The 27214-nt window shown below is 34.7% G+C and overlaps 2 protein-coding genes across 5 annotated transcripts; one reads left to right on the top strand and one right to left on the bottom strand.

Annotated features, from left to right (window-relative positions):
- Positions 1-325: 325 nt before the first annotated feature.
- On the bottom strand, positions 326-6705 carry LOC116164769 (zinc finger CCCH-type with G patch domain-containing protein-like). Of its 3 annotated transcripts, none has more exons than XM_031478989.1 (6): positions 6549-6705; positions 4786-4971; positions 4536-4733; positions 2726-3175; positions 2557-2677; positions 326-910 (listed from the first exon to the last, which is right to left on the bottom strand). In XM_031478989.1, the coding sequence occupies exons 1-6, from the start codon at positions 6597-6599 to the stop codon at positions 432-434; spliced, it is 1485 nt and encodes a 494-aa protein (XP_031334849.1). In that variant the 5' UTR covers positions 6600-6705; the 3' UTR covers positions 326-431. The 3 variants fall into 3 exon arrangements, with proteins under 3 accessions (XP_031334849.1, XP_031334850.1, XP_031334851.1); XM_031478990.1 differs by having other exon boundaries at positions 2726-3166; XM_031478991.1 differs by lacking the exon at positions 6549-6705 and adding an exon at positions 5049-5186.
- A 1395-nt stretch (positions 6706-8100) lies between these two features.
- Positions 8101-26884, top strand: LOC116163244 (thyroid adenoma-associated protein homolog). 2 transcript variants are annotated; one of them, XM_031477106.1, is made up of 20 exons: positions 8101-8394; positions 8508-8866; positions 8922-9171; positions 9223-9455; positions 10199-10425; positions 10474-10655; positions 10733-10917; positions 18578-18761; positions 18815-19369; positions 19416-19759; positions 19807-20190; positions 20893-21028; positions 21083-21313; positions 21367-21627; positions 21680-21868; positions 24740-24897; positions 25035-25768; positions 25818-25947; positions 26230-26377; positions 26436-26884. In XM_031477106.1, the coding sequence occupies exons 1-20, from the start codon at positions 8239-8241 to the stop codon at positions 26808-26810; spliced, it is 5421 nt and encodes a 1806-aa protein (XP_031332966.1). In that variant the 5' UTR covers positions 8101-8238; the 3' UTR covers positions 26811-26884. The 2 variants fall into 2 exon arrangements, with proteins under 2 accessions (XP_031332966.1, XP_031332967.1); XM_031477107.1 differs by lacking the exons at positions 8101-8394; positions 8508-8866; positions 8922-9171; positions 10199-10425 and having other exon boundaries at positions 9328-9455.
- Positions 26885-27214: the final 330 nt, after the last annotated feature.

Here is a 27214-nt window from a genome sequence, read left to right as displayed (position 1 = left end):
CTGTGCTGTTCAAATATTTCTTAAGAAGGTAGGCACTCCACCTGGGGGAACGAGATATGGATATTAAATTTAATCCCACTTTCATAACTATTTGACATACGAGAACTTTGAAATTTTCCAGAAACTAATTCTTTAGGAATGCACATTTTATGATGGCACACACAATAGGCTCCAACAGTTGAAAGAAACCCAAATCAATCTCATATGCAAGGGAACAAGTCATTGTAAAAAGTGCTCTCCATCATACAACAAATCAAATGTGTTAGTTGCATGTCAAATTTATTAATTTATTATGCTCCCTACACTTGAAATAAAAACCACAAAGTATTTTGATGCACTTGGCAAAATGTATTAACTTATCATCAGTGGGATGGCATAGTGCAATTAAACAAATAAAAATTACCAACAAAAAATATATAATTTATTTAAATTTAAAATACTGTCATTTTTTTCTTATCACTTCGCAAACTTTGTTCCGATGCAATATTCACTGCTTTCATTTTAAGTGTCTGTAGATCTCTTTGCTTTGCATTTAATTTTAATTTCAAATGTTTATGCATTTGAGAATTAGAATCTAAATTTCGGCCGAGAGATTCCTTTATTTGACATAAATCTCTTTCCGTTCGTTTTATGTCTTCGTCAATCTTTAAGCTTGCCACATTTAAACTTCGACAAGTTTCCAACTTTATTTCTTTTCTGTGTTTACTTTTTGACACACTTGGTGTAGGAGCACTGCTCTTACTTGCCAACGTCTCATTTAAAAAGTTGAATACGTTCACTTGATTCTTCTCTCTTTCATATGCCTTAATATTCTTCTTCTCTTGTTTTTTCGCCAACCTTTTTAACTTTTTCTCCACACTGAACAAATCTTTGTCTCCTCCTGCTTTTTCTCTAAGGTTCATGCAGTGATCTGTTTCAAAGAAAATTAGATGTAAGTAAAATGTACAACATAGAATGAATATGAAATATCAATAAGAAAGGGATTTTATAACAAAACAATAAAATTCAACTATATGGGTCAGAAATCATATAGTCCAGGGAATAGAGGGTGATAACTTGCAAAATGAGAAGTAGTTCCAATTTCTTTTGCATGTCATAGACAGTCATCTGGTGGTTAAGAATCGAAGTTTTCGACCTCCCACCCCTTGTGCTTCCCCCGTACCACCCCCAAAACCCCTGAAATTTGGTTGGTTTCTTAGTTTTTCAATCATGTCTTTTTAATGGTTCACTTTAGAAAAAAATATTGTTATCAGAAATTGTAGACCATAAAATTCTACAGAACTTTGATATACACTACTTTTTTGTAAAATGTTTATTAAAAAAGATATAGAGCTTGAGAGTTGGTTATATTTTGAAGAATTCTGAAATTTCTATGTAGATGTTTTAACCAAATTTTATACTTTATCTCTATAATTAAGAGTTTTATGAGAAAATATCTTGAACTTATCGTGGTATAAACCCCCTACCCTGCACCCTTACCAAAGGGGATGCATAATAATTCAACTTTCAACCCTTGCTAATGGGGTATTTGAATCACTGTGAGATTGTAGCGCTTTCTAATATACTTTTGAAATTAAAAACTTGTCTCACTTCAGTTCAGTTTCACCCCCCCCCCGCGCGGTAAAAATGGATATTTAAACGCTCTTGTAAAGTTAGTCAGAGAGTACAACGCTTATTACATATGTGTTCTATTCCTCTTTAAATATCTATTCCTACCGCGGTTGGGGGGCGGGGGAGGGGGGATGAAGGAATTTAAGGATGAAGCTGAACTGAAGTGAGATAATTTTTTTGTTTCAAACGTATATTAGAAAGCCCTACAATCTCACAGTGATTCAAATATCCCCACCACTAGCAAGGGTTGAAAGTGGAATTATTATGCATCCCCTTCGGTAAGGGTGCAGCGTAGGGGATTTTATAGCACGATAAGTTCAAGATATTTTCTCATAAAACTCTTAAATATAGAGATAAAGTATAAAATTTGGTTAAAACATCTACATAGAAATTTCAGAATTCTTAAAAATATAAGCAACTCTGAAGCTCTATACCGTTTTTAATAAACATTTCACAAAAAAGTAGTGTATATCAAATTTGTGTAGAATTTTATAATCTACAATTTCTGATAACAATATTTTTTTGTAAAATGAATCTATAAAAAGATATGATTGAAAAACTAAAAAACCAACCAAATTTCTTTGGTTTTAAGAGTGGTGCGAGAGAAGCACAAGGGGTGGGAGGTCAAAAACTTGGATTCTTAACCACCAGATATTCTTTCATGACATGCAAAAAAAATTGGAACTAGGTACTTCTCGTTTTGCAGGAAATGGTCCATTTTCAGTCTCTATTTCCTGGACTAATACCTAAACCTCTGTAAGTACCACAAGGCCTTAAACAATTAACTAAAATTCAATACATCATTATAATTGTTTCTTAACTCAAAGCATTGTCCGCAACAGTGATGTGAGCCTATAAAAAAGGGGGAAAATGTAAACCTAAGTAACTAATAAATTAAAAAATCTGCGGTTAAAGGAAAGTCAAAGTTATCGACAAAAAATTCACCTAAAGATTTTCCCGGAGGAAGAACCACAGCTGAAACTGGTTCTACTCTTCCATCACTATAACGGCCAATTCCCATTCCAATTACATAACCCATTTTTTGCATTAGTTTTGACCCAATACCCTGGAAGTAATAAAGCAATGATTGCTACATTTTATAAATGAATCATACCTTGGTATATTTTTCCCAATCTCCCAATGCCTGAGAAGTAGGTGTATTTAATAAACTCATGTTAATAATGTCGTCCCTTTCACCATAGTCGTCATCATCATCTGAAATGTCCTCTTCACTTTCACTATCCAATGGCAGCACGTCATGCAGTTGAAGCTTTAATTCCTTTTTACTAGATTCGAATTGAACTACACAAGTTTCTTCACTAATTTTAGAAATTTTTGCTCTACCCCACAATTTATCCATTTGTTTGGCTAGAACTATACGACCGACTGATAATACTTCAAAATTTGGTTCACTGTATTCTTTCAGTGTTGAAAATAACACAATTTCACCATGCGAGTATTTACATTGTTCATCGTCAAATTTGCAATTCCCTTCCATCATGTAAGGGCATGGGAGCATTTCCTGATGTGTTGGATTTATAAACATAATTTTCACCTTAAAAAACTTACATTAAAATTAAGACAGGTAAATAAAGTAGAATACTAATCAGAAACGTACAATAAGATAAATAAATCAAAGCTTTTTATATACGAAACGTTCCGCGAAATTTAGTTTAAAAACTGCTCCAATATTCTGGACTTTTGCAAACCAAGGATCCAGAATGTGTAGTGAGGTAGTCTAAGAAATCAGTGACCACTGCTCTGCAAGGTGATCATTTGGAGCTCGATTTGGAGCCTGAGGCAATCAAAGGATTCAATAATAATAAGTGGCGTCTGGAAAATCAGATTTCGTGAACAAAAGTCAGTACCTACCTATCTTCCATAGAGTCATGATGAATCAACCCCCAGGAAGGTTTTTTAGCATTGGAACACACTCACCTCAGTAGAGTCCAAGAACCCTGAGAAGAACCCTAAATTGACTATGGCAAGTAGAACCTTTTTCTTTATGGCCAAGGACGACAAAATGCTACTGTTGTCACAAAAAGTGTGTGGCTCACTGTGTAAAATAAAGAGAAGTGTACGAACTGCTGTGAAGCATTATCGTACCTTAGTCTATCTCATATCCACTAGTCAAACGTTAAGGTGGTTTCTTACAAAAACCCTGATGGCGTGGATTAATTCTTTCAAAGCACAGGGCACACCGAAATGTACAGCAAAAAATATATAGCGTACAAATTGTAGAGGACTAAATCTTTAAAGAAATACACAAGTGACGAGATGTCTAAAATATAATTAACACTCCTGGAGCACTATAAGCATTTCTCAATAGCTTGGGAATCGACTCTTGCAGCTGAAAGAGACCTAACAAATCTCACGGCGAAGTTAATTGCGGAAGAATTAGCATTGAAGCATTCAAAGTTGTGGAGAAACGTACAAAGGAGATTTTATATGTACAAAAAATATCTCTGAAGATAAAGAAATTTTTGAGAAAATTTTATACGAAGAAACACCTACAAATTTTATCAACATCTATAGCATGATCGTTTCAAGAGACGTTTTTCATAAAATTATGCGTGTTATCACAGCAATGTAAGTAGTTACAAGAATATTTATAAATGTATGAAAAATTATTGCTCATGATTCGTTAGGAAAACAATTGCACAAATGCTACAACAAATGAGGAAAGAAGCAAAAAAAAACCATTAACAGCCTTTACAGATGCAGATGCAGTGAATCAAAAAGCCTATGCGCATCTCCACATTTTGAATTGCGATTGACCAATTTTTTGTTTGTTGATACATATATCCGCTATCCGTCGATAACGATATATTGGCCAAATTTCTGCTTTGACTCTTTCAAAATATCATGATAAGGGCATCCACGATTTCTCAAAAAGTAATATAACTTACCTACTGAAAAATTACCTTTATTTCATCAAACGAATAATGCTCTCTCTCATCCAGAACCACAGAACACACTATAGCATTGTGATACATAACATCTCCCCAATTGTGTTTATGTGGTGCTTTACACTTCATGCCCTCCAAATGTTTTAATTCACTTTCAATATCTTCTTTATTATTCGATGATGTATTTGTGGCACCTTCTTTTTCCATTTCTGCCTAAATACTATAACTTGTAGCTACTTGCAGTATGAACAGTTAGTTTAATTACCATGAATAAAGCAAATTCATTTTCCAAAGAGTCATTCTTTTTACTATTGCTCTGTGGTATCGTACTTCTCTGCAGGGTCTCTTCGGTTAATTCAATTAATTGTATAATATTGTCTCGTAAGCTTTGCAACTCTACTCTTTGTGACGTTTCATCTGTTGATGTTAAGGCCTGCTCAACTTCTGCCAACTAAAAAAAATGATGTAATATATAACATGAGACTACCCTCACTTTAAAATTATAATATGCACCTCCCATCGACTCACCCATCATTTTAAAGGGCACAAAATTCTCTTTTCAAAAATGCCCACAAAGACAAGTTTGGATAGGCTGGTTGTTAATTAATGTTAAAACTTAAAAACCAAGACAAACACACAATAAATAACTTGATGCATTTCACGTTTTGATAAACTTTTCATATGGATCTGATAAGTGATGTGCACATAGAATGCATATTCAATATTTTTAAAGCATATACACGTGAATAATAAAAAAGTGGTCTGTTGTCATCATAATAATAAAAAATTAGTTCTTCATATCAGTGTCAATGTCTATCAATGTTTTGAATTAAATTTGTTCAATAAATTGGATTGGGTTGAACGTGATATAGGACCAATGCATTTATTTTACAGTGCCCACAAACATAACAACTCAACTTACTTGTAGAAACTTCAAACGAACCAATCTGAAAGGTATCTAGATTTATCTTAAAGGTATCTAGAATTCCTAAGGGCCGATATTTCCATCTAGGGATAAAGTCAAGTATAAGATACCTTCCAGGTAAACCGACAGTTAGCGTCCCTTCGGGTATTTCGAACCTCGTTTAAATATTATCGGCAGGATAAGTTCTAGATAAAGTTATTGGGTAGATTTTCTGCAGTTATCAACATAACCCCAGGATATTGCGTCAAATTTCTAGTAAACTGGTGACGTTTTAAAAATTTGCGAAATTACCAACCGTACCTATACTAAATAGGAAGAAAGAAATTGAAGTATGGAAGTAGAAGTACGCAAATACATACTATGTTTTCTTGAAGGATATAGGTAACCTATTTTAGTTTCCAAATGGATCAAGATTTTCTTGACACAAGCACACGATTTTCAGATGTGCTGAAATTAGCCTTTTCTTTCTACGCGGTGCATTTACATCACAATTTTGGTTCATGTTCAGAGTACTCATAAGTAAAGCTTATTCTGTAATTTACGTTTGACAAGTATATTACAAGTCACTGAATTTCTTTCCAAAACAAAAGCATTCGTTCAAATTGTCAGGTAGCAAGCTATCTTGCTCTAATATATGGCCCTGCCGTTCGCAATCTTTTTCTATTACAGACTTCTAAAATCGGCAACATTGGCTATGGTTAGGTAGCTATCTACGGGATATATTTATACCGCACGTTGATGGAAATACTCGCAGATAGATAAACGGAAGATATCGGGCGGTATGTTATTTGGCAGGTACGAATCTAGTACTTTATCCGAAGATGGAAATACCGGCCCTAAATATGTGAAACTACTTATTTGAACCATCGACGTATAATTAAAGTCTCTAATATTGGCAATTATTTTTTGAGATATTGGGCATTTTTGTGATGTTGCCTGGTTTCCAACAGTTAAGTCTCTAATATTGGCAATTATTTTTTGAGATATTGGGCATTTTTGTGATGTTGCCTGGTTTCCAACAGTTAAATCACAGTTACACAATTATATTACATTACAATTGGCTCTAAAAAGTTTACCCAAACTAATACAATTTATACACCCACCTGTGTTTTATATGTTTCAATGGCTTGTAATATATCTGTCGGTTCACTCATTTTTGTTTAGTGTGTATTTGTTATCATTATAAAACAATAAATAGATTTTCCTAAAGTTTATTTACAACTTTTACAACATAACCTCAACATATCCAAATCACACAAATTGTGTCTCTAATGTCGTTGTCGGTCACTCGGTGTCTCTTGGAGATGTTTTTGGTATCTCGTGTCTCAACTGCACCCACCTACTTCTGCTCTTCTAGTGTAAAAACAGTCACGTCAATCAACGCAAGTAGCCGCCCACTGCAAAACTGGTCGACTGTGAGGGGTACACAAATTATGCTATTATATTCTCGTCTCTATCTAGCCCATGCGAGAGAAAAAGACATAAGTTTTGTCGTGGGCGGCTACATGCGACTGTTTTTATACCAGACGACGTATAGTGAGGGTATCATAAAAATACAACACTAGCAATTGTTAAAACAATTGTATTTCTACCATCCAAGCATGAGTGGCAAAAAAATAATAAAAGTGTTTATTTGACTTGGTCAACTAAAACGTAGTTATCAACACGAAGTAAATTAAAATCTTAGAGCGTAGAGGTTAGAACACACTGTGATGTACCCAAGTTGACTAACAAAAAGCTAACAAAAAGCGAGAAAAAACTAACTCGGAATACCAGTGTAGTAATGAAAACCTCTCACTTAAAAATATAGCCGGATTCCCTACGTTGTAAAACACCAGGTCGCAATTTCGCGTACCCAAGTGTGGTGGTGTGGTGTCACACTATGCGTTTTTACCGCTCCTGCTAAAATGGATGCGGTTTGACAGCATATGATGCGGAGCTTATAACCTATAGCAGCCATGTCTCAATAATCGTTGCCATGGATCTTAAGCTACACTTCAGCTAAGCTCCGCTTAAATTTTTTCGGTGCAAACGGCCCTAATCTCAAAAACGGCAGGATAAACTCAATTCACTTTACAATTGGTACAATTTCATTTAAAAACCTACTAGAATAACCTGAATAATTCTATGTTTACAAATCGCTCCCACCTAAACTCGCCGTTTGTAAAATTACACCATCGCCTCTATCTGAATCGCGAATTTCACCGTCGCATTGAGTAATCAGATTTGTCACGTATTATCCACCTCTCTTTAGGCTTGTCTCACAGTGGAAGCGTTTACGCGCGAACTGAAATACGCATGTTAACGTCAGAAATTGTACGTCCGTATACGCACAAATCGGATTCGCACATTAGCTGCGTATCCATCATGAGCTGAGCAACTGTTCACAAGCACAATCGTCTACAACCTGCGAATTCGCATAAAAATCCGAACAAAATGGGATCGGTTCGCACGTCGCAATTACACGCACGTATACGGACGATTTATTAATCACTAATGTGCGAAGGTCCGTTTGAAATCGTACGTTTGAATAGTTCGTCTATAAACGTACGTATTCGTACGAATCCCAGTTCGCGCGTAAACGCTTCCACTGTGAGACAAGCCTTAAACTCTGTTTAAACCAATGAATGATCCGTACATTAGCCACTTTTCTAAAACGTAGAACTTAACCTAACCTAGTAACCTATCTTTTTTAAAAGTAAACATGTTGAAGTCTTTATCTCTCGTCTTGTAACACCGAATTTACTCTACGTTAAATTATTTCAAAATTCCGTTGCATTGCATGTGTCAATTATGAAACCTAGGAAGATTGTGGGTCCTGTTTTTCGAAGATCTTGCTCATGTATTTCTGAGTGTAGATCTAACAATTCCAATGAACATTTTCGATATATCATTGAAAAATGTAGTGAAACTACTGAGTGTTGTCTTCAGCAGGAATCCGTCAAAAGAGTAAGTCATCATTTAAAAGCCATAAGTTATTGAACTGCTATGAATACTATGCACAGTTTCATTCCACAAATTTATCTTAGCACTTATCTTATATTTATATTGTTGTCTTTTAGCTTTCAGAGTACTTAAAATCTGCACTGGAAAATGAAGAGAAAAGTAAAGCAAGAAAATTGCTTGCTCATATGTATTTATCTTGCACTGCAAAGCATCCCATTAAAAAGTCAGTAACACGTATTTTGCTACCTTATGAAGATAATCACGAATTATGTGAAGAATTCTCTAGGTCTATGAAGTGTATGATACAAGTACACATAAAGAACGAGGATGTAGAACGGGAAGATACGGATCATTTTATCAACTCATTATATACAAGTTTTGACATATTAGCTGCTAGAATTGCAATTTTGGAAAATGTGCATGAATTATTTAGTCGCTCTTGTACGTTTCTGAATGAATTAGTGGAGAACTTGTGGTATGTAGCCTAAAATGTATACTTCATTTTCTAAGCGGACTGAATACTTTCACAGGGAACGCTCTAAGGATATTTTAAGTTCGCAGTTGTTACACACTTACCTGTATAATACCACAAAATTTCTTCTGTGTCTTTCACAAAATTATAACACCTCAAACATTAGTCTGAATGATAAAATAAGTTTAATCAAAAGTTTGTATGAACTAATTCTTCATATAAATGTGGCATATGATGTGAAATGTAACAGTGGTCACATGATGGTGATGTTATGCAGTACAACACCTGAAATGTTTCCTGATGGTGGTGTAAGTAGTTTATTTTAATTCTTGTATTGTAAGTAATTAATTCTATTGCAGTGGTTTAAAGAGCATCCTTATCTTGAACTGTTAAAAGAGACTGGAAGCTCAGACTTTTTTCGTCATCTGGGAATGAGAGCTGTAGGTGACGCCTCAATGAAGGAGCTCTTAAATGTGTGTCTGTATATAGGAATTTCTATTGTTGCTCCATCTGACGTATTATACAAAGGTAGAATTGGACATGAAATCATATTGTGCTTCATGTTACAAAAGTTGATTCGTTCAGCTACAAGGTAATATCATTTTTTTGAATGATTGGTCAAGGCTCTTGCAAAGGGACAAATTCATATTTCATTATAAACCAGCCATACCTACTAATCTGTAACTAAGATCATAAAAGTATTCAGTTCAAGTTCAAATGAAAACATTGTGTACAGTGTTAGTAAAGTACCTATTTTAACTGGGTTGATTTAGGTCTTTCTTAAGGGGGTGTGTTGAATGTAGATGGAGCCTACAGATTGTTGTTATCGCCAGACATACTTTTGTTCACGTTCGCTATGAACTGGTATATGCGTAAATTTCTCTATGTTTAACAAAATACAAATGCAAAACCAAATTTCAGAAACGGCAAAGTGACCACCTGTTATAAAGTGGTAGGTAACATAAATATTAATATTTTCTTAAATAGAGGTGTTTATGGTTTTTTTTTGAATATTCATGTGCAAATGCGTTTCCAGAAAAGTATTTAAAAAAATTCCAGAGAAATATCTACATTAAACAAATGTATTTTGAATTTCTCGTCATTTTCGTTGATGGAGATGGTCAGTTGTTCAAGCATAGTGCAATTAAATAAAACATCTGCGCGAGAAAGCTTTTTACGTAACATCGAGTGTAAAAGTTGTTTGTTCTTTGTGGAAAATCTTGGAACAAAACAGGGGTTGGGCGAAACTAGGGAAAGTGCGCCGTGTAATAACTTATGACTATATTGTACTCTCTTATAAACGTGAATTATGAAATCATCATTCATAAATTCTAGTTCTGGTATTAAAACGAATATCTCCCGAATGATGGGCATTTCTAAAGCAATCACCACGCTTTCTTCACATCTTTCTTACTTAGAAGTTGATGAACTATCCAATATCTACAGACAGTGTTTAGATTACATAAACGTTTACATTGATGATGTTCCTGATGTTGTCAAAAATAATACTCAAGCAATGTTCAAATCTCTGATAAAAGTTACTCTCAAAGCTAAAGCTCAAGGTAATTGCATTGTAAATTAGCGCTCTTTAATATTATTTATCATTGTAGGATGCTCAGATTATTTTAATACACTATTCAAATGGGTGAACGATCTTGGGGAGTGCTCTAATTTTTATGCCATTATTATGGTTTTATGTTCCGAAGTTGGTTGCAGCGTTGTGCTGCAACAACATAGTAACCTACCTGTGCAGATGCTTGATGATGTTATATGTTCCGGAAAAGCAGCAAATGTAAGTACCTTTACATGGCTTATGTGAACACATCTTTTCTTTTTTAAAATGACAGTGTTAAGCGTTATAATTTATAGGTAGTGACTAGTTATGAAAGGTTAATGAAAATACATTGGAAGGAAGTTCAATCTTATGAGCAATGGTTACAAGCGTGGGTAGAAGAAATTGTAGCACGTTTAGCAAATTCTGATGAACCACAGCAGATATTTCAAGAACTGTTCATAGCAGCTTTCAAAATTGATTCCAAAGCAATAACTTCATTGTAAGTATTAAGTTTTCCTTTGTTTGTGCATCTTTGAGTTGCGTTTTTCTTTTCTTTGGGTTATATTTACCGGGTGACTCAATAAGACTGTTCCTCGGCCATATCTCGGGAACCGTTCGTCGTATGACTTGGGGGTAAAAAAAATTATTGGGTAAATCGGTTATGAAGAATCGCTGGAAAATATTTTCAAGTTCTAAAAATGACCACCAGAGGGTGTAAGTGCCATTTTAAATTTTAAAATTGCATTTTCGTTAAATTTCGCAAAATAAACCTCGAAATAAACTAAACATTCTTTTTTCACATCTTTAAAGAGAACCAGTTTATTTATCATTTTCGTAAAAACAAAAACTCAGTTATTTCAAAACCAAAGATGCTGTGGGGCGTTCAATTGTTTGTGCAATAACCTGCTTTAACTTCTTAACCGTTTGACCGATTGTAACAAATTTGGTATCGTTGAAAAGAGCATTCCTTGGGCAACAAGAATCGAAAATATAGTTAATTTAGTTGAAACCTTCTCCGCCAGGGGGCTAGTTTTGACACTATGATCCAAAATCCTAAAAAAAACAAAAAAATCAAATGGAATGATATGACTTTTTGTTTATGAAAAGCCAAATAACACCCAAAGTGTCCAGTGAAAACCGTTTTTCAAAATATCGTTCCTAACCTCAAATATTGGGAAAATGAGATAAATTAATAAATTAATAAAAATGCTTAAATTGTATCTTATTTGACGTATTTCCGGTATTTGTCGATGGTGCGAAAGATTGTTTGGAAAAGGACCCTACACTTTTAGGTAGGTCTTGAAAAATTAAACAAATGAAACATGATGCATTATAAAATAATAACAGCCGCAATTTGTAAATTATTCTGCTGTGTTTACATTCAGGAAGTGCAGTTTTTTGAATTTGTAATCTTTTCTAAAATGCCGATTTCTAACCAAGAAGCATATGCAAATACAGAAATAGGTAAAAAGTAAATTAGATACAAGTTAAGCATTTTAATTAATTAATTACATTAATCTCATTTCCCAATATGAAAGCGTCAAATCTTTCTATTTCATTTTTTTGATTTTTTTAGGATTTTGGGTTATAGTGTCAAAACTAGCCCCCTGGCGGAGAAGGATTCAACTAAATTTGGTTGATTCTAATTGCCCAAGGAATGCTCTTTTCAACCATACCAAATTTGTTAAAATCGGTCAAACGGTTACGAAGTTAAAGCAGGTTATTGCAAAAACAATTGAACGCTCCACACCACACCAACTGAGTGTTTGTTTTTACGAAAATGATAAACTGGTTCGCTTTAAAAATGTCAAAAAAGAATATTTAGTTTATTATGCGAAATTTAAATAAAATGCAATTCTAAAATTTAAGATGGCAGTTACGCCCTCTGTTGGTCATTTTTAGAACTTAAAAATATTTTCCAGCGATTCTTCATGACCGATTTACCCAATAATTTTTTTTACCCCTAAGTCATATGACGACTGGTTCTCGAGATATGGCCGAGGAACAGTCTTATTGGGTCAGCCGGTAGATATCATTAATATACTGAACCAAGGTGGATTCATAACGGTGGCGGCACTCCGGCCTACAGCGCTGTCCAAATCTGACCGCGTATGCTTATTGCCTACCTTTCAGTCGTAGGCTGGTTTTACTATGGAGTTATATGGGAGATTAGGCGGTTTTTGCCAATATTATCATTATTTCGATACTTTTGAAGTTGAAATCAATATAGCGTGTTGTTATACCTATCTATTGTCATTTGAATATACGAAAAGGACTACGTTTGTATTATGAACAACAGAATCAGTACCTTAAATTTTTCCGCCTGATTAAAGGCAACTCAACGTACACATTATTTCAAGTTTTTATGGTCGGTTTCTCCAACATTATTTCTTACTTCACTTCGACTTAAGTTCAACGTTACTAAGCAATTGATTCATTTCGACCAAGCACGACCAAATAACACGGCGCTATAACTTAAGCCTTACTTAAGTTTTGTTGGAGAAACCCAGCAATCGTATAATCATAAGCTTTGAGTCTATTCACCGTGGCTTTGAGTTAGGTACTAATTCTCGCTCAACGTCATAAAGACATTACCGTGACATAATCTGCGGTATATCTTCTATTCTTATGGCAATCATTCTAATATTAAATAAAAGAATATTTGGTTATGAGCTGTTTCACAGTAGACCATAGTCTTGCGGTTCCAGACGAAGAGGCATTTTCATAATTTAATGCTAACTAAGAGCTTGCAAGTTTTCTTTTAACTTATTTAGTTCTAACATAAAATTCGTTGATTTAAAAAAAATTGCAAATTAGGTTTTACATTAGTTTGCAAAACCAATGTTATAAAATGGAATGAATCAGCGTTTCCAAATTCTGCCGACGCCGCATCCTAACGCACGATTTTTTGCACACTACCTATTTCAAACTGCTAAGTACGGCGCTAAGCTTTAACGTTTTTATTATTCGTTAAGTGGTTAGGTAATAGACACCTAACTTATTTTAGGAATCAAGAAAAATTTTATCCCTTGTGATCATGACACTAATATTGTTAAATAGCCTACCTTACTTTTTGATAGTTTTTTTTATAATATAAATCATACTCATTTCGAAATGAATTTAGAACGGTCGGTGTTGGAAAAAATAGTATAAGTAACACTGGATCAAACTAGTTTTTGGTCCCTCAAGAATATTAACTATTCTTTCGAAAATAACAACTTTTTAATCCCTTGTTACTTAATATACTATTGCATGTTGCTTGCACGATATTAACTTTTTTAAATTATATTTTACTTTTGCAGTTAAATGCCAAACTTAATACCTACAAACCAGTGGGCTGTGAACTACACAAAAGGAAATTGACGAAAGACCTTTTACGGTTTTATCTAACAACTCGCATGATTTTTACATGCATACAATATAACAAACGCAGACTAGAGGATGCGGATAAAAGAAAAAAAATTAAAGATTCGATAAAGAAATTTAAAATTGTATAAATAAATTTGAGCGGCATAGCTGTTATTTTATTTCAATGACAATCTTTCACCCATCTGAACGCTTTGTTGCCTACATGCAGGCGGAAAAACTTTGAACATTTTTTTTTGTACTGGAGAAACAAAATGAAGTTGCTGCCGTAAGGTAAAATCATAATCCATGGGTACACTAACACATTGTATAAGGTACAACATCAGAAATCTTTAAATAATTATTATATACACAAAAAACGTAGTATCTCCCATAAGACTCCATAGTAAAACCAGCCTACGACTGGAAGGTAGGCAATAAGCATAAACGCGCTTCCTATATAAAACGATCAGAGTGCCGCCACCGTTATGAATCCACCTTGTGCTGAACAATAGCGTTTAGCATTTTATTGTGTAACTCATGAGTCATGAGTAATGCTCGTACGAGTTCGTTAATCAGCCAAACTGTGTCCAAGATAAGGATGTTTATCATAGGGATCCCCGAAACAATTGAAGATACGACGATGGTCTAAAGTCAAAAGATCCGCGGTTAAAGAATTATTATCATACTTTAAAGAAAACCAGAAAATACCGATTACTTCAGAAGATATGCCAGAAAAATCGAAATTTGCCAAAATAATAAAAACACTCTTATTACCACCTATTTGACAAATTTCCTGGAAAATAGTATTCTCGCATGATTAGGTTTTTTTTTGTGTGCCGTATATCGTATTTGTAGTAAAAAATGCTAATCAATACAGTTGGTTTCAACAGGATGTATGTAGTGATGTGTGATATAAAAACATAAAGTTCGTGATGACTTCTCCGAAACGTTGTATTGAAAATCTCTTATTTGCTGTCTTGTAAAGCTCAATGGCAATGAGAAAGTGTTATTATTTTGGCAAATTTCTGTTTTTTGGCACATTGATAATAACCCTTTAATTGCGCAACTGTTTCCTAATTTGTCGTCGTATCTTCTATGGTTTACGTGGTCCCCGTGATAGACATCTTTATCTTGGACGCAGTGGATAAATAAACTTCTTTCTGAACACACTGTACAAATGTACTATTGTATGATAATACACAACTGAATTTTAAATATCTATGGTTTTCAAACTTGACTTAAAATATAAACATAAATTTGATTAATGCGATTCAGTTGTTTGGTGATATCTCTATTATTTTCAAAGATTTTTCAAAAACCATTTAACCCACACTGTATCTCTTACCGTTGCGGAGATCCCAATGGTGAACCACCCTGTACAGTGTGCTCTATTTTGGTTGAGACAACAGTGCATGTCGGCTGTTTTTAAAGATAGAGCCTTGCGTTTTTCTTGATCCTGGGCCACTTTTTTGTGAAACTTTTAACACCACAAACAGAATCAATATCAATCATTTTTATTTTTCATGTAGACTGCATAAGAGTATAAGAACGTCACAGAAATAAAAATAGACAACAAATAATACGTGCAATAACAGGAAGTTGAATGAACATAGAGCTCTTAAGAATTGGCGAGATATTCTTCAGTTCTACAAAACGGGTGATCAATGAGGAACTTTTGTAGGTATCTTTTAAATGTGTGAAGAGAGGATATGCTTGACGACTTGTGGAAGACGGTTGAATAGTTTTATCATCATGTATTTTGGCGATCGTAACATTTCTTCTTACTTATCTTACATCACTAGCTCTAGTTCCAAGACGATTGACATAGTTACAAATAGCAGCTTGGGTACAACTACAAACTTAACATTGCCGAAAACTTCTCTTGTATGACTTGTATGTAACTGTACGCGTGCTCTCTGACTGTACACCACTGATAAACTACCTCTTGTAACAACTCTTGCAATTGCAAAACATAGGTCGCCGGAAAAATTGTATGAAAATGTATATGCAACTAGCTGTTACGTACGCTATGCCAATGACCTGAACAACTCCCATGTTAGATTGCTGCGCCAACGTTTTAACTTCTCACCACCTTCATCGCGTTCCTTATCTTCGGTAATAAGGGCCAACGATCGCATTTAATTATGTTTTACTTTGATAAAGTCCCCATATCTCGCCCCATATCAAGCAATTTTTAATTGATTTTCATAAAAAGGCAATCCATTTTTTACCCACATGTTACTTACCTTCTACGTCTTAAATTACAAACAAGAACAATGACAACCTACTAAATTCTTGAACAATTGTCCTAACAAAAGTACACGACTACGACTAAAATTAAATAAAACTCAACAATTATGTGTCCTTTGTAATAAATTGTACCAGATTTTCGAATTACTTCTTATAAAAATTATATACAGGGTGTGGCGCTTGTCATTCCCATATCTTTAAGAGCGCCCGCGCGACTTGGCCGCTAGTACGTAGTCTAAATGAAAAATACGCTACTTATGCGCATTCTTTAGCACCCCAGGAAGGCCTACCATAGCAATATGTACAGGGCCGCCAGTGATCGTATGCATCTGCGTGACAGATACGGCGGATAGTATTCTTTTGCAGGACGAGAGGTGTTCGATGCAGAAGAATATCCCCAGGTGATGTTAGCGTACGATAGGAGGCTGTGTACGTGTGAGTTGTTATATTTAACAAGCCTAGGTTGGCTAACCTGGCCACGAATTCACAAACTTGCGTAACTTGCGGTAAGTAGTGTGTAGAAAGGGACGGTATGTGCGGTGTCCAGTTGAGATATTCATTCATCATGACACCAAGGAACTGTTCATTCGAACGTTGCTGCAAGGGCTAAACTTCCATATATGTTCATATGTGTTCCATAATTAATTAATATGACTATTCAATTCATCTAACATTTGTCACATTTCAACCAGTGAAATGTCTCGGTTTCAAATTGCTGCGCCAATGGGAACGAATTATAGTGATAATTTCACGTGTGGTATTTCAGCGATAATTTCACGTGTGGTATTTCAGCGACAATTCAATGCGATTATTCAATGACATTTGTCAAACTTCCACCAGTGAAATGACGCGAAATTTTGTCGTATTAACCGGAACATTCTTCTTAGTTTGTTAATAAATTTCGACAACCGACTTATCACCACATCTTTTAATTTAATCACTCATAACGAATTAGCTTGGAGCACAAAAGTTCGAATAGAATCAATAGCAAAATGAAAAGCAACTTCCATAATTTATTTTGACGTTTATTGTTGTCATGGAAATACATTCGCGTGGGTAATTTATTATGCTTAATTTTTCTTTAGATTCATTGAATAGTCCTCCGAATACCATTCGTAGTCGAAGTATTTGTAGATTATTTTTGAGCTGCTGCTCCACTCATGCTAGTTACGCTTTTTAATACCACTTGCGCAAGCGCTCGTGGTATTAATCAGCGTAACTAGCATTCGTGACAGCACCTCAAAAATATTCGACAATACTTCGACTACTTATGGTATTATATATGATTATTAAAGTCACTAGATATAGAAAGTACCGCAATCATTCGCCATTTTTGGGCAAATTTACTGCCAACTTAAAAAAATTGACAAATAAAATCTGAATACAAGCTGTAATTTTTTATAACCTAACTTCATAGTACTGTCATGTTTTATAGGGTACGTTTCACTTAACGCCCGTAACGACCGCGACCGCGTTTTTGTCGTTCTAGCTTAGAGGCGTTGTGGGCAAAACCTTAAGTGGAACGCTTTTGAGTACGGTGTGACGTCACGCGTGAGTGAACAGTTTTCCAACATGGACGCCGTTGAGGAGATCGTAATGCGTAAAGGATACAAAGTGGGGTGGATTATGAATTCCAAAGTCATATTAAGTTAGTAAATATTTTTTTATTTTTCAGTAACAATTATTGACACATACTGCATTCTCATTTTCATCAATCGTTGCATTACCATTTATACGAGTCTCATTCGCATTCCCTGGTAAAGCACTTTGCAGCAAACTAGTTGCAAATCTAAGATCTACAATAAAGAAAATTGTGTTAAAGCAGAATTTTCCTTAACTTTAACATTCAGGAATCAGCATATATACTTACCAGTTTGTGCATGTAGAACATCCATAGTGTAATGTCCACCACAAGGTTACGTTCTGAAACACGTAATTATATTTTCTCCATAGCGAAAACGAAAAATTTGTAACGCATGCGTGTTCAAACAATCAGTGTCTGACAGTTAAATGTCTCTAGAAATGACCAAAAAGAAGATAATTATTGATTTCTTTATTATTTTTATTTTTTATTTATTCTTTTTATTTGGATTTTCAACTGTGGCCCATGGCGCATATGAACAATTTTATTTTGGCCCCTTTTTGTTAAAGATTTCTTTAACAAAAAGGGGCCAAAATAAAATAATAATATATAAATAATAAAATAAAAAAAGATCTCTTTTATGTTTTGATGTTTACACTCAGGATGAACTTTTCTGTATTCACTGAACAGAGATTTCTTAAACCTTCCAGGTTCGGCCGCCACAATGGTGCATTTAAAAGGATCCACTCTTGATAACTTGGGAATGGAATGTGAGATCGTTAGTTTTTTTTTTTTTTATACAGCCCTATCGGGATCTATGCAGTTTTAATATATTCCTTTTTGCTCAGTTATTACACACAACGTTAAATGTTGCGAACCAAATGATCTCTTGTACCTTCAAATGTACGGGACATGCTTCTACTGTATATTCAGAGAGTACTGCATACATTTTACAATAATTTTTAATTTTATCTTGCAGAATTAAGAAGCAACACCTCAGTACTGATTCTGAAATATTGGCACTACTGGGCTGTATTCACTATTGTCGCAAAAATGGAATAGATGTTAATTTATCTGGTTATTGCACGAAGTCCAATGGTTTCTGGCGGAATTATCTAGATTATCAGACTTTAAACATTTTGAAAACTCATTTAAATGACGAGGTACGTATGAGACAAAAGCTCTATTTCAATTTTATAGCTGATTGTAATTTTAGATCAGAATTTGCATATTGGCCATCGTTGTAAACAGTCATAGTAGCACGGAAGTCTTCAGTGAATGGGAGCTAAATTTTTTGATTGAGTATTGTTACTACAATGTAAGTGTACCCAATGGCAGTTTCCGTCAAAAGCTAATTTCGTGCACAAAGAAAGTAATGATGCGCATTAAAGACGTTACAAATGTCTTTGAAAATAAAATACTATCCGCAAAATCTCTCAGTTCAGACGACTTGAGAGAGAAATTATTACAGAAACTGAGTGCTGATGTTACCCCAGTTCTAACTGCTTATGCAAATTTTTGGAAATTCCTCTTTGGAAAAGTACTACTGCCTGGTATTTATTTAGACTCCAATTACGACCGAAAAGCAACCTGTTTGGAAATATTGTATTTCAGTTCGACAATGATGCCTAAACAGAACTTTGAAAAATTGTGGAAGCACGGCGATGTCGAAAATCTAAAGCACATCTTGGAGTATGACACCTATGAGCAAAACAAGGAGACTGCTTCAAAATTATTAGCCGAATTCTCCACATCGTTCTTTAATTTCAATGTAAGAAGAACATAATTGCTTGCGACTATTAATAACATTTTTTTAGGACAAAGATGTCATCTCTACGTATCTTGATCAGTGCTTATCAATGGCGCTGAATATTAAACCTTCCCGAACAATTTCTGCCGCATACATGATAAACCTAAGTCTTAAAGTACCGGGCATATGTGATATCATTCTTCAGAAAATCAAAATTCGAGATCCAACCATTTTCAAGGACAGCGAAAATATTTTAAGTGATGCAACATATTTGATGGTTGTTTTGTTGGAATTGGAATTGCGAGATTGCTTGCGAAGTGCTCAAGAGCACATCCATCATGCAGTTACAACTAAGCCAACGCACGGACTTTTATTTAGTATTAGATATATATTAAAAAATTTTAATCCGAGGTTTGATGTTTGCCATCCATTTAATTTAGTCAAATATTTTATTTCAGGAAAAAGTGCAGCTTTCTTTATTGGAAGATGTTGATAAAAAGATTAATATTCCTTTGTCTTGAAGTTAGTGAAGTGGCTAATACCATAGTTTGCAATGATTCACCTGAAGGGTATGTGCCAGATGATTCCGATGTTTACAGTGATGATACCGCTAAGTCACAAGTTGTAACAGTCTATGGATGGCGGGCAACGAAAGAAATATCGCTGCTATTTGGAGAGCTTGCACAATTTTCTTCTAATAAAGATAATGGCGCGCTCGTAAATGAGGACCAGCTACGGTGTCTGGGGAAATACTTTTTTGATTTGCTGATCAATACCAAACATCGTGGTGCTTTTGAGCAAGCTTCTGTTGGATTTTCAAATTTGTGCTCTGTAATTTGGAGGTAAGTTGCAAACTTAAATAAAGATCCTGTATGGAAGCCTACGAGTAAAAAATAAGAACGTGACGGAAATGGATAAAAAGGAGGTTATAATAGTGTCACCACTGGCAGTGGCGTAATAAAACAAAACTAACATCATCTCTTCTATTTTATAATTAGTCAAATCAACATAACTGACCAGCTTAAAGGAGGTAATATGATGGCGACTTCCTTCGCGTGCTATGCTCCAAGCTATGCTCCCACCATCATTACATTCTCTCCTCTTATTTTTTACTCGTAGATGGAAGCTTTCTTATCACTGTCAGGTGGGTAAAGGTTTTTATTTAGGTATCTTTATCACTGGCATACAGAGTGCGTCATTATTTAATAATAAAATACCTTAATCTGCAACAATTCAACGCCTCTTCGAATTAAGTTGATACTATGAAATCAGTATGGTATAATTACAGTTCCTAAATAAGATAATACGAATATTTCAAATTCCTACTTACATTTTATCATTAGTCAATCTCCAGACAGGCCAAAATGTGTACTTGTCAATTGTTTTGACGAATTGCCAGAGTTTCATACTGCACTCCCAGTACCAATACCTATTGCTCTTGGTGGCTACTGGATTTACTTTTTGTGCATGAGATATTGTAAATGTTTTATCTGGTTATTTAAGCTTGCGACGCTTAAATGTAAATAAAGAAACATTTGTTGCAGATTAGAAGGAACATCTGTTAGTTCATTACCAGCACAATGGCTTGGTGACATAACTGCAATATTAAATGGTGCTTCATTCGAAGGTGTCAAATCATGCGAAACTCGTCGAAGTGCAGGCATACCATTTATGGTGCAGGTAATATGATTTTTCAAGGGTTAAAGAGCGACATATAACGACAGTATTTCACAGGCCATTTTATCCACAGAACCTATTACCGCAAGTAGCAAACTGTTTGAAAAATGTATGAATGCTTTATTGGACATTTGCGGCAACAATTCATTACCATTCGAGCAGCGAGTACTTGGACTAAATATATTAAGAGCATTATTCCGTCATAACCAGTTAGGCGAAGTAGTGATGCCACATTGTGCTCATGGACTAAAAATTGCAATAAGGGGTTTCAGTTCAAGTGCTTGGGGTGTAAGTGTAGTATTAGCCAATTTTGCTTGTTTTGTGCATGTACTTTTTTTTAGATACGTAACTCTTCAACTCTTCTTTTCTCTGCCCTTATTATGCGAATATTTGGAGTTCAAAGATTGCGTGATATGGAGCTAATCAGCATAAAAAATAAGATGCAAGGTCAAATATTTTTTGTGCGATTTCCAGATCTTTTCAAGTTTTTACTAGAACAACTTGAAGTTGCATCTCATGAGGTGTATCATCCGTCCTTATACCCAATTTTACTTGTTTTAAATCGGTTATATTCCAACAAAGAAACATTAGATCGAGTACATGTAAGTCATTTGTTTACTATTACATAATTTATTTAACAGTTTTTCTTTACAGTTAGATGCGTTTCTACCCTACATGGAATTTTTTTTAAGTAATCCATCACATAAAATTCGTAATTTGGCTGCTCAAGCCACCGCTAGTTTAATTGAAATAAATAAATTACCTCATGCTGTTGTATCAACTATAGTGAGTCTTACTGATGCTACAATATCGAATAATTATTGCCATGGACTTTTGCAAAAGGTTAGTAGACACACTTTACTTGGGCATAAATCTACCAATCTACTAGAGGGAAAGTTCAACAAAATGAACATTAAGTAAATAAGTCTTAGGTACCCTTTCATTGGTTCTTACCCATTTATCGATATTGATAAAAACATGTCAACACAATTTTAAGAAACCTTATATGCACAGTCATTTAGGTCTATTACAAAGTGTTTGGTCATGCCTGGTAAGTTGTTATACACTATACAGGCTGATTCAAGTTCGAGGGCCACCATAGCGATCTCGGGAACTGTAAGAGATAGGTAGGTAGTTTAAATTTGGCAAAGTTGCGTATTTTGATGCTTAACAAAATGCAGTTTTGAATCTGAAAAAGTTCAGACTACTTTTGGAGATATCCGGAAAAAAACGAAAAAAACCTGAGGGTGACCTTGGAAAGTAGGTTAAGGTCAAGATTTATATACTACTACTAACCTTGCCTCCTCGGTACCTCCGTAAATAATAATGTCATCTATTTAGGTTAAACATCCTTCACACTCTGCCCATGTGGCTTCAATAATGCGCTGAAAAATTTCTGGAGTCGAGTGGACTCCAAACAACAAACGTGGGCGTTCGAGATATACAGGCCTACCAGGTTAAGGTGACGTGTACCGCGGCCGTGATTTTGGAAATTGGATCACTGTGAAAGTCGCGTGCCCTGTGGGCGATGGCCTTGCGAAGTAGGCCGATGTTAAGATCAAAGGGCAAGCTGTGGTTATCGTTTTTCAATTTTTTGAGGTGCCAAATTACATTTGCAAGGTCGATGGCCCCCAAGGATACTATATAATATAAGGATTGCTCGATCCCTATATAATATATAATGTAATATAAATATATATAATACTTGTAATGTTGCCCGCGTTTAAGTCATATGTGACGTCACCAACGGACCTGGCTGTCAGAATTGACTGTTATAATTTGCTAAGTAAGTTGTCAACGTTTTTGAATTAGCGTTATAACTGTGTTGTTCGCTATATTGCAACAAAAATTCTTGGACGCCGACGTGCAGTATTGGACTGTAATAACAATTTGAGATAGTATTCACATTTTACACTCAACTGGCGCTCATTTCAGCCAGTGTCAAAAAGAACATCGAGAAATCTTTATTTTAAGATGGACAAAGTTTAAATAAACTGATTTAGTTGCAATTTTCATGGATGATGACGAGCCAAAAAACCAAAAATGCAGGATGAAATGGGTTCACGACATTTTGAGTATGCGAAAAACCGAAGGAGAATTTGCAGACTTGTAGACGATGAATGACAAGTGACAAATTTAAATACCTACTCGTACCTATAACATTCATTTGGACGTATTAGAGCCCCTTCTTACCAGGCGTTTTTTGAAGCGGCTGGTAGCGTGACCCCTTCACACGGTACGATTTGCAGCGCCACAAGTAGCACGAAGCGATTTTTTAAGCGCCTTCACGCAACAAAAGCGCACGTACCAAGAAGGGGCGTAGTTTTTTAAAAAATGGTGTCTGGTTTGAGGAGAATTGATTTACTTGTGTATCATTTACCTTAGTAAAGAGCGTACATATTTGTGTACTGATATTTTGTATATAAAGCTGAGTTTGTTATGTTTAAGATTGTTACTACTGATATGTGGGGGTTGTAGTTCGACCTTTGAAGGAAGACGAAGCCGTATTAGGCTAAACACTTCAAATTGTGTGGTAAAAACCATTGTAGCACGGTGTGGCAAACACTACACGCGGCCAAAAAATTCCGTGATCTAGCAATCCCTTATATTATATAGCATCCTTGAATGACCCCATTTTGCTGTGTCAACTGTCAAATTACACGTTTGAGGTCATCCAAGGTCAATGACCTCAATTGTGGTGTTAAAATACATTTTTAATGTCTTCCGAGGTCAATGACCTCAATTGTGATGTCTACATTTTTAATTGAATCCAAGGTCAATTGTCATATTTTTGTGTTGTTAAATTACAATTTCAAGGATATCCAAGTAGGTACAATGACTGCATTCGTATGCGGCATCGAATTACATTGGTAAGGTCTTCCAAGGGCACTGAACCTATTGTTTGTGGTATCAAATTACATTTTCAAGGCCATAGAAGAGCAATGACCTCATTTTTCCAGCTGGTGGTGACTTTGGAAAGTAGCCCAAAGTGAAAGTCGCATGCCACGTGGCGGTGATGATCTTGGAAAGTAGGTCCAGCTGAAGCTCAAGGGCATTCTATTTCAAGATAATCCAAGGTCAACAACGCCAATTTTTGCAGCGCAATTGTCTTATTTTTTGCAGTATCATTTGCAAGTTATCCAAGATCAATGACCTCCATTTCTTTGCGGTGTTATATTCCACTTGCAAGGTCATTAGAGGTCAAAGAATCCATTTTTGCGATGTCATATTTCATTTTCAAAAGCCTAACGGCATCTGGCGATTACCTTGCAAAGTACGTCGAGGTGAAATTCAGAAGCCGGTTCGGTCGTTCACTCCTACACATTTCCCCCCTCGCCCACTCGGCTGCCACGTGATACCTCGAAAACTGAGTCAAAGCCTTCTCAAGAGAGCCGAATTCGCTCGAGCCTACTGAGAAATTTGTGCTAGTATGGTAACCACACATAATAGTAACTTAACAGCGAATTTAATTATTAAAAAAATAACTCAATTACATCGTAACTATATTGTATTCCAGAAAAGAGTACGTTTACAACATTATATGACTAATTGAGTAATGTAGATCTATTATTCGCTTCTATGCAAGGACCTTGAATTGTTTTATAGTCATTGTGATTTATTATTCCTCCTCATTCTGGGACAAACTAATTTTATTTGGGCAGCCACTGACTTTTTATTATGTAATTCAATAAATGTAGTTATTACTATTTTTAGTTCCACTATCTTCTGCATTCGCCTTATAACACTATACCATATATAAATATTGAAAAATTTGTCGAAGACACATCATGGATTCTTTTACTTTGCGGTCAAAATGTGCAATGGATTACTGGAGTGTATTATTTGGAGACGTTGCTTCATTTAATCATCAGGTACATAATAAGGATTGTTCAGAAACATTATAACTTTTTTTAAAATCTTCCTGTACAGCAAAATAATGCATATCCAAACTAGTGTTTCATTATGAACTCTGGACGAACAGTTAATTTTCTTCTTTACTTTGTTGTAGATATGATCCAGACTTTCACAATATTAAAGTCTTTAAAACAATTATGAAAATTTTATGGTTTCAAGAAGAACAAGAATGGATAAAAAATGTCACTAAAAAGTACAACGAACGCGTACTCGTTCTAAAACTGGCATACATTTTACATGTCAGAAATCATTCCGGTTCGTTAACAGAAGCCGATTACAAAGAAATAATAGAAGGCGATCTAAGTAACTATGCTCATTTGCAACATATGGCATTAGTGTACCTTAATTATATGAAATTTATGGAACCTGTGTATAAAAATTACGAATTATGTTTGGAAGACGATTCGGAATACTCAGTTATCTGTGATCATTTTTTGAAACCACTAAGTGACGATTCAAAATCTTTTTTATATTCTATTCTGCTTAGTACTCTGTGGAAATCGATTGAAGATAACACAGAAAACATTCATTGTGCCATTGATACCTTATTGTTGCACGATTTAACAGATTTGCAAAAAGCTACAGTTTATCAGCTTATACAGAACAACGCTAAGAGATATATGAAAAGTTCAGACGAGGAATTTTATTGCTTTATTTTGGCTTACTTAAGTAATAATAATTGTAATCAGCGTGGTAATTTTGGTAATTTGATTCATGTGTTTCGCAAATGTGCTTCACCAATAGCTGAAAATTCACTTCGATTGGTTTTATCCAAGTTTTTGGTAGCAAACCGTAGGTTGTTTTATTGGACCGATAGTATATTGCAAGGTAGGTGTTTATTATAGAATCACAAATTGTAATTGTAAAATGATTTCAGGAACAGATTTATATCAAATATGGGAAATTGTTTTTACTTTACTCGAAGATGATGATGAGGATGTTCGTAATACCGTCTGTCAATTAAGCCAACAGAACTTGGGTGCAGATGATTCTAATTTTTCTCTATTGTAAGATTTTCCTTCTTTTCAAAGACATTTAGTTACATTTCATTATAAGCTATAATCAGCGAGTCCAGTAACATTCTACTTTTTAATTACTCTGGTTATTTAGGTCTTGGCGTGATAGTATTTTCGAACCAACTAGGAGTTAGGTGTTTAAAGCTGCTTCTAATGAAATTAGTAATTATGTTAAATTAAAACTTCATTTATTTTTATCATTACTGTGTCATGCACATCAATATCTGGCAAACTATGTAAAGTATGAGGTAGATAATGTAATTAATTCATTAGGTTCCAATTGAGAGTTGATATTCCAGAGTACACAAGAGACTTACTACTAGATCAAATGGTTAATGTGCTACCAAAAGAGAGTAGTTTTAAAATGTTACTATCTCTGTGCCTCCGCTCGAGATTTATAACAAATGATAATTTATCAGAAGTAAGTACGTAGAAAAAGATTACAAATAACTTATTTATATGTCCCCGAATTGTTGCAGGTGTTTGAAGAAGGAGCAATTAATACGCATATAGAATACTGGCCAATTGCTAAGAGCGCCTTAAAGAGGTTAGAATATTTACTGTGTGAAGATGAAAACATTAAATCTTCTAATCTCAAGGATTCAAGAATATTACGTGCTCAAACTTTACACAATGTCATTTCTCACAATGAGTTTCCTTTAATTTCCAGTGCTACTAAATCTAATTTATGTGCAATTTTGGAAGATATTATTCACTTTAGAGTCGCTGATAGTGGATGTAATATAGAAAAAGAGTTTTTAAATAATTTAAAACATGGCATTCCATCAAATTTAGACAGTTCTGAATCATTAAGAATCAAAATGCTGTTAACCCAGCTGTTTACAATTTGTTAAAATGACTTTTTTACAGTGTTTTTGTATTTGTGAATTTGTACCTGTTTACTAAAGTAAATTACAATGTACGTATAGTACTATTTTATTTATTTTATAGCATATGTTAAAATGACATTTTAGTAGGTTTGAATGAGAAGACGCTCTTTAACCTGAGGGTAGATAAAGTTATAACTTTAACTGCTAGGATAGATAAAGTAAAACAGATGACGGTGCATTCTAATGATATCTGTCCTAGCATCTGTCATTCTTACTTCAAATGTCACGTCTAGTATGATATAAAATGACGTTTGGAACATATGAATACCGAGTACTGTGGAAACGGCCGTAACAACAAAACCTAGATTTACAATCATTTATATGGCTTCTGCTACCAAAAGTTTTGTGTTATACACGATGATAAAGGG

Source organism: Photinus pyralis, unplaced genomic scaffold (genome assembly GCF_008802855.1).
Source record: "Photinus pyralis isolate 1611_PpyrPB1 unplaced genomic scaffold, Ppyr1.3 Ppyr1.4_LG2, whole genome shotgun sequence".
NCBI classification, from domain to species: domain Eukaryota; kingdom Metazoa; phylum Arthropoda; class Insecta; order Coleoptera; family Lampyridae; genus Photinus; species Photinus pyralis.
Note: the sequence above shows the minus strand (reverse complement) of the source record. Positions and strands in the feature narration are given on the sequence as shown.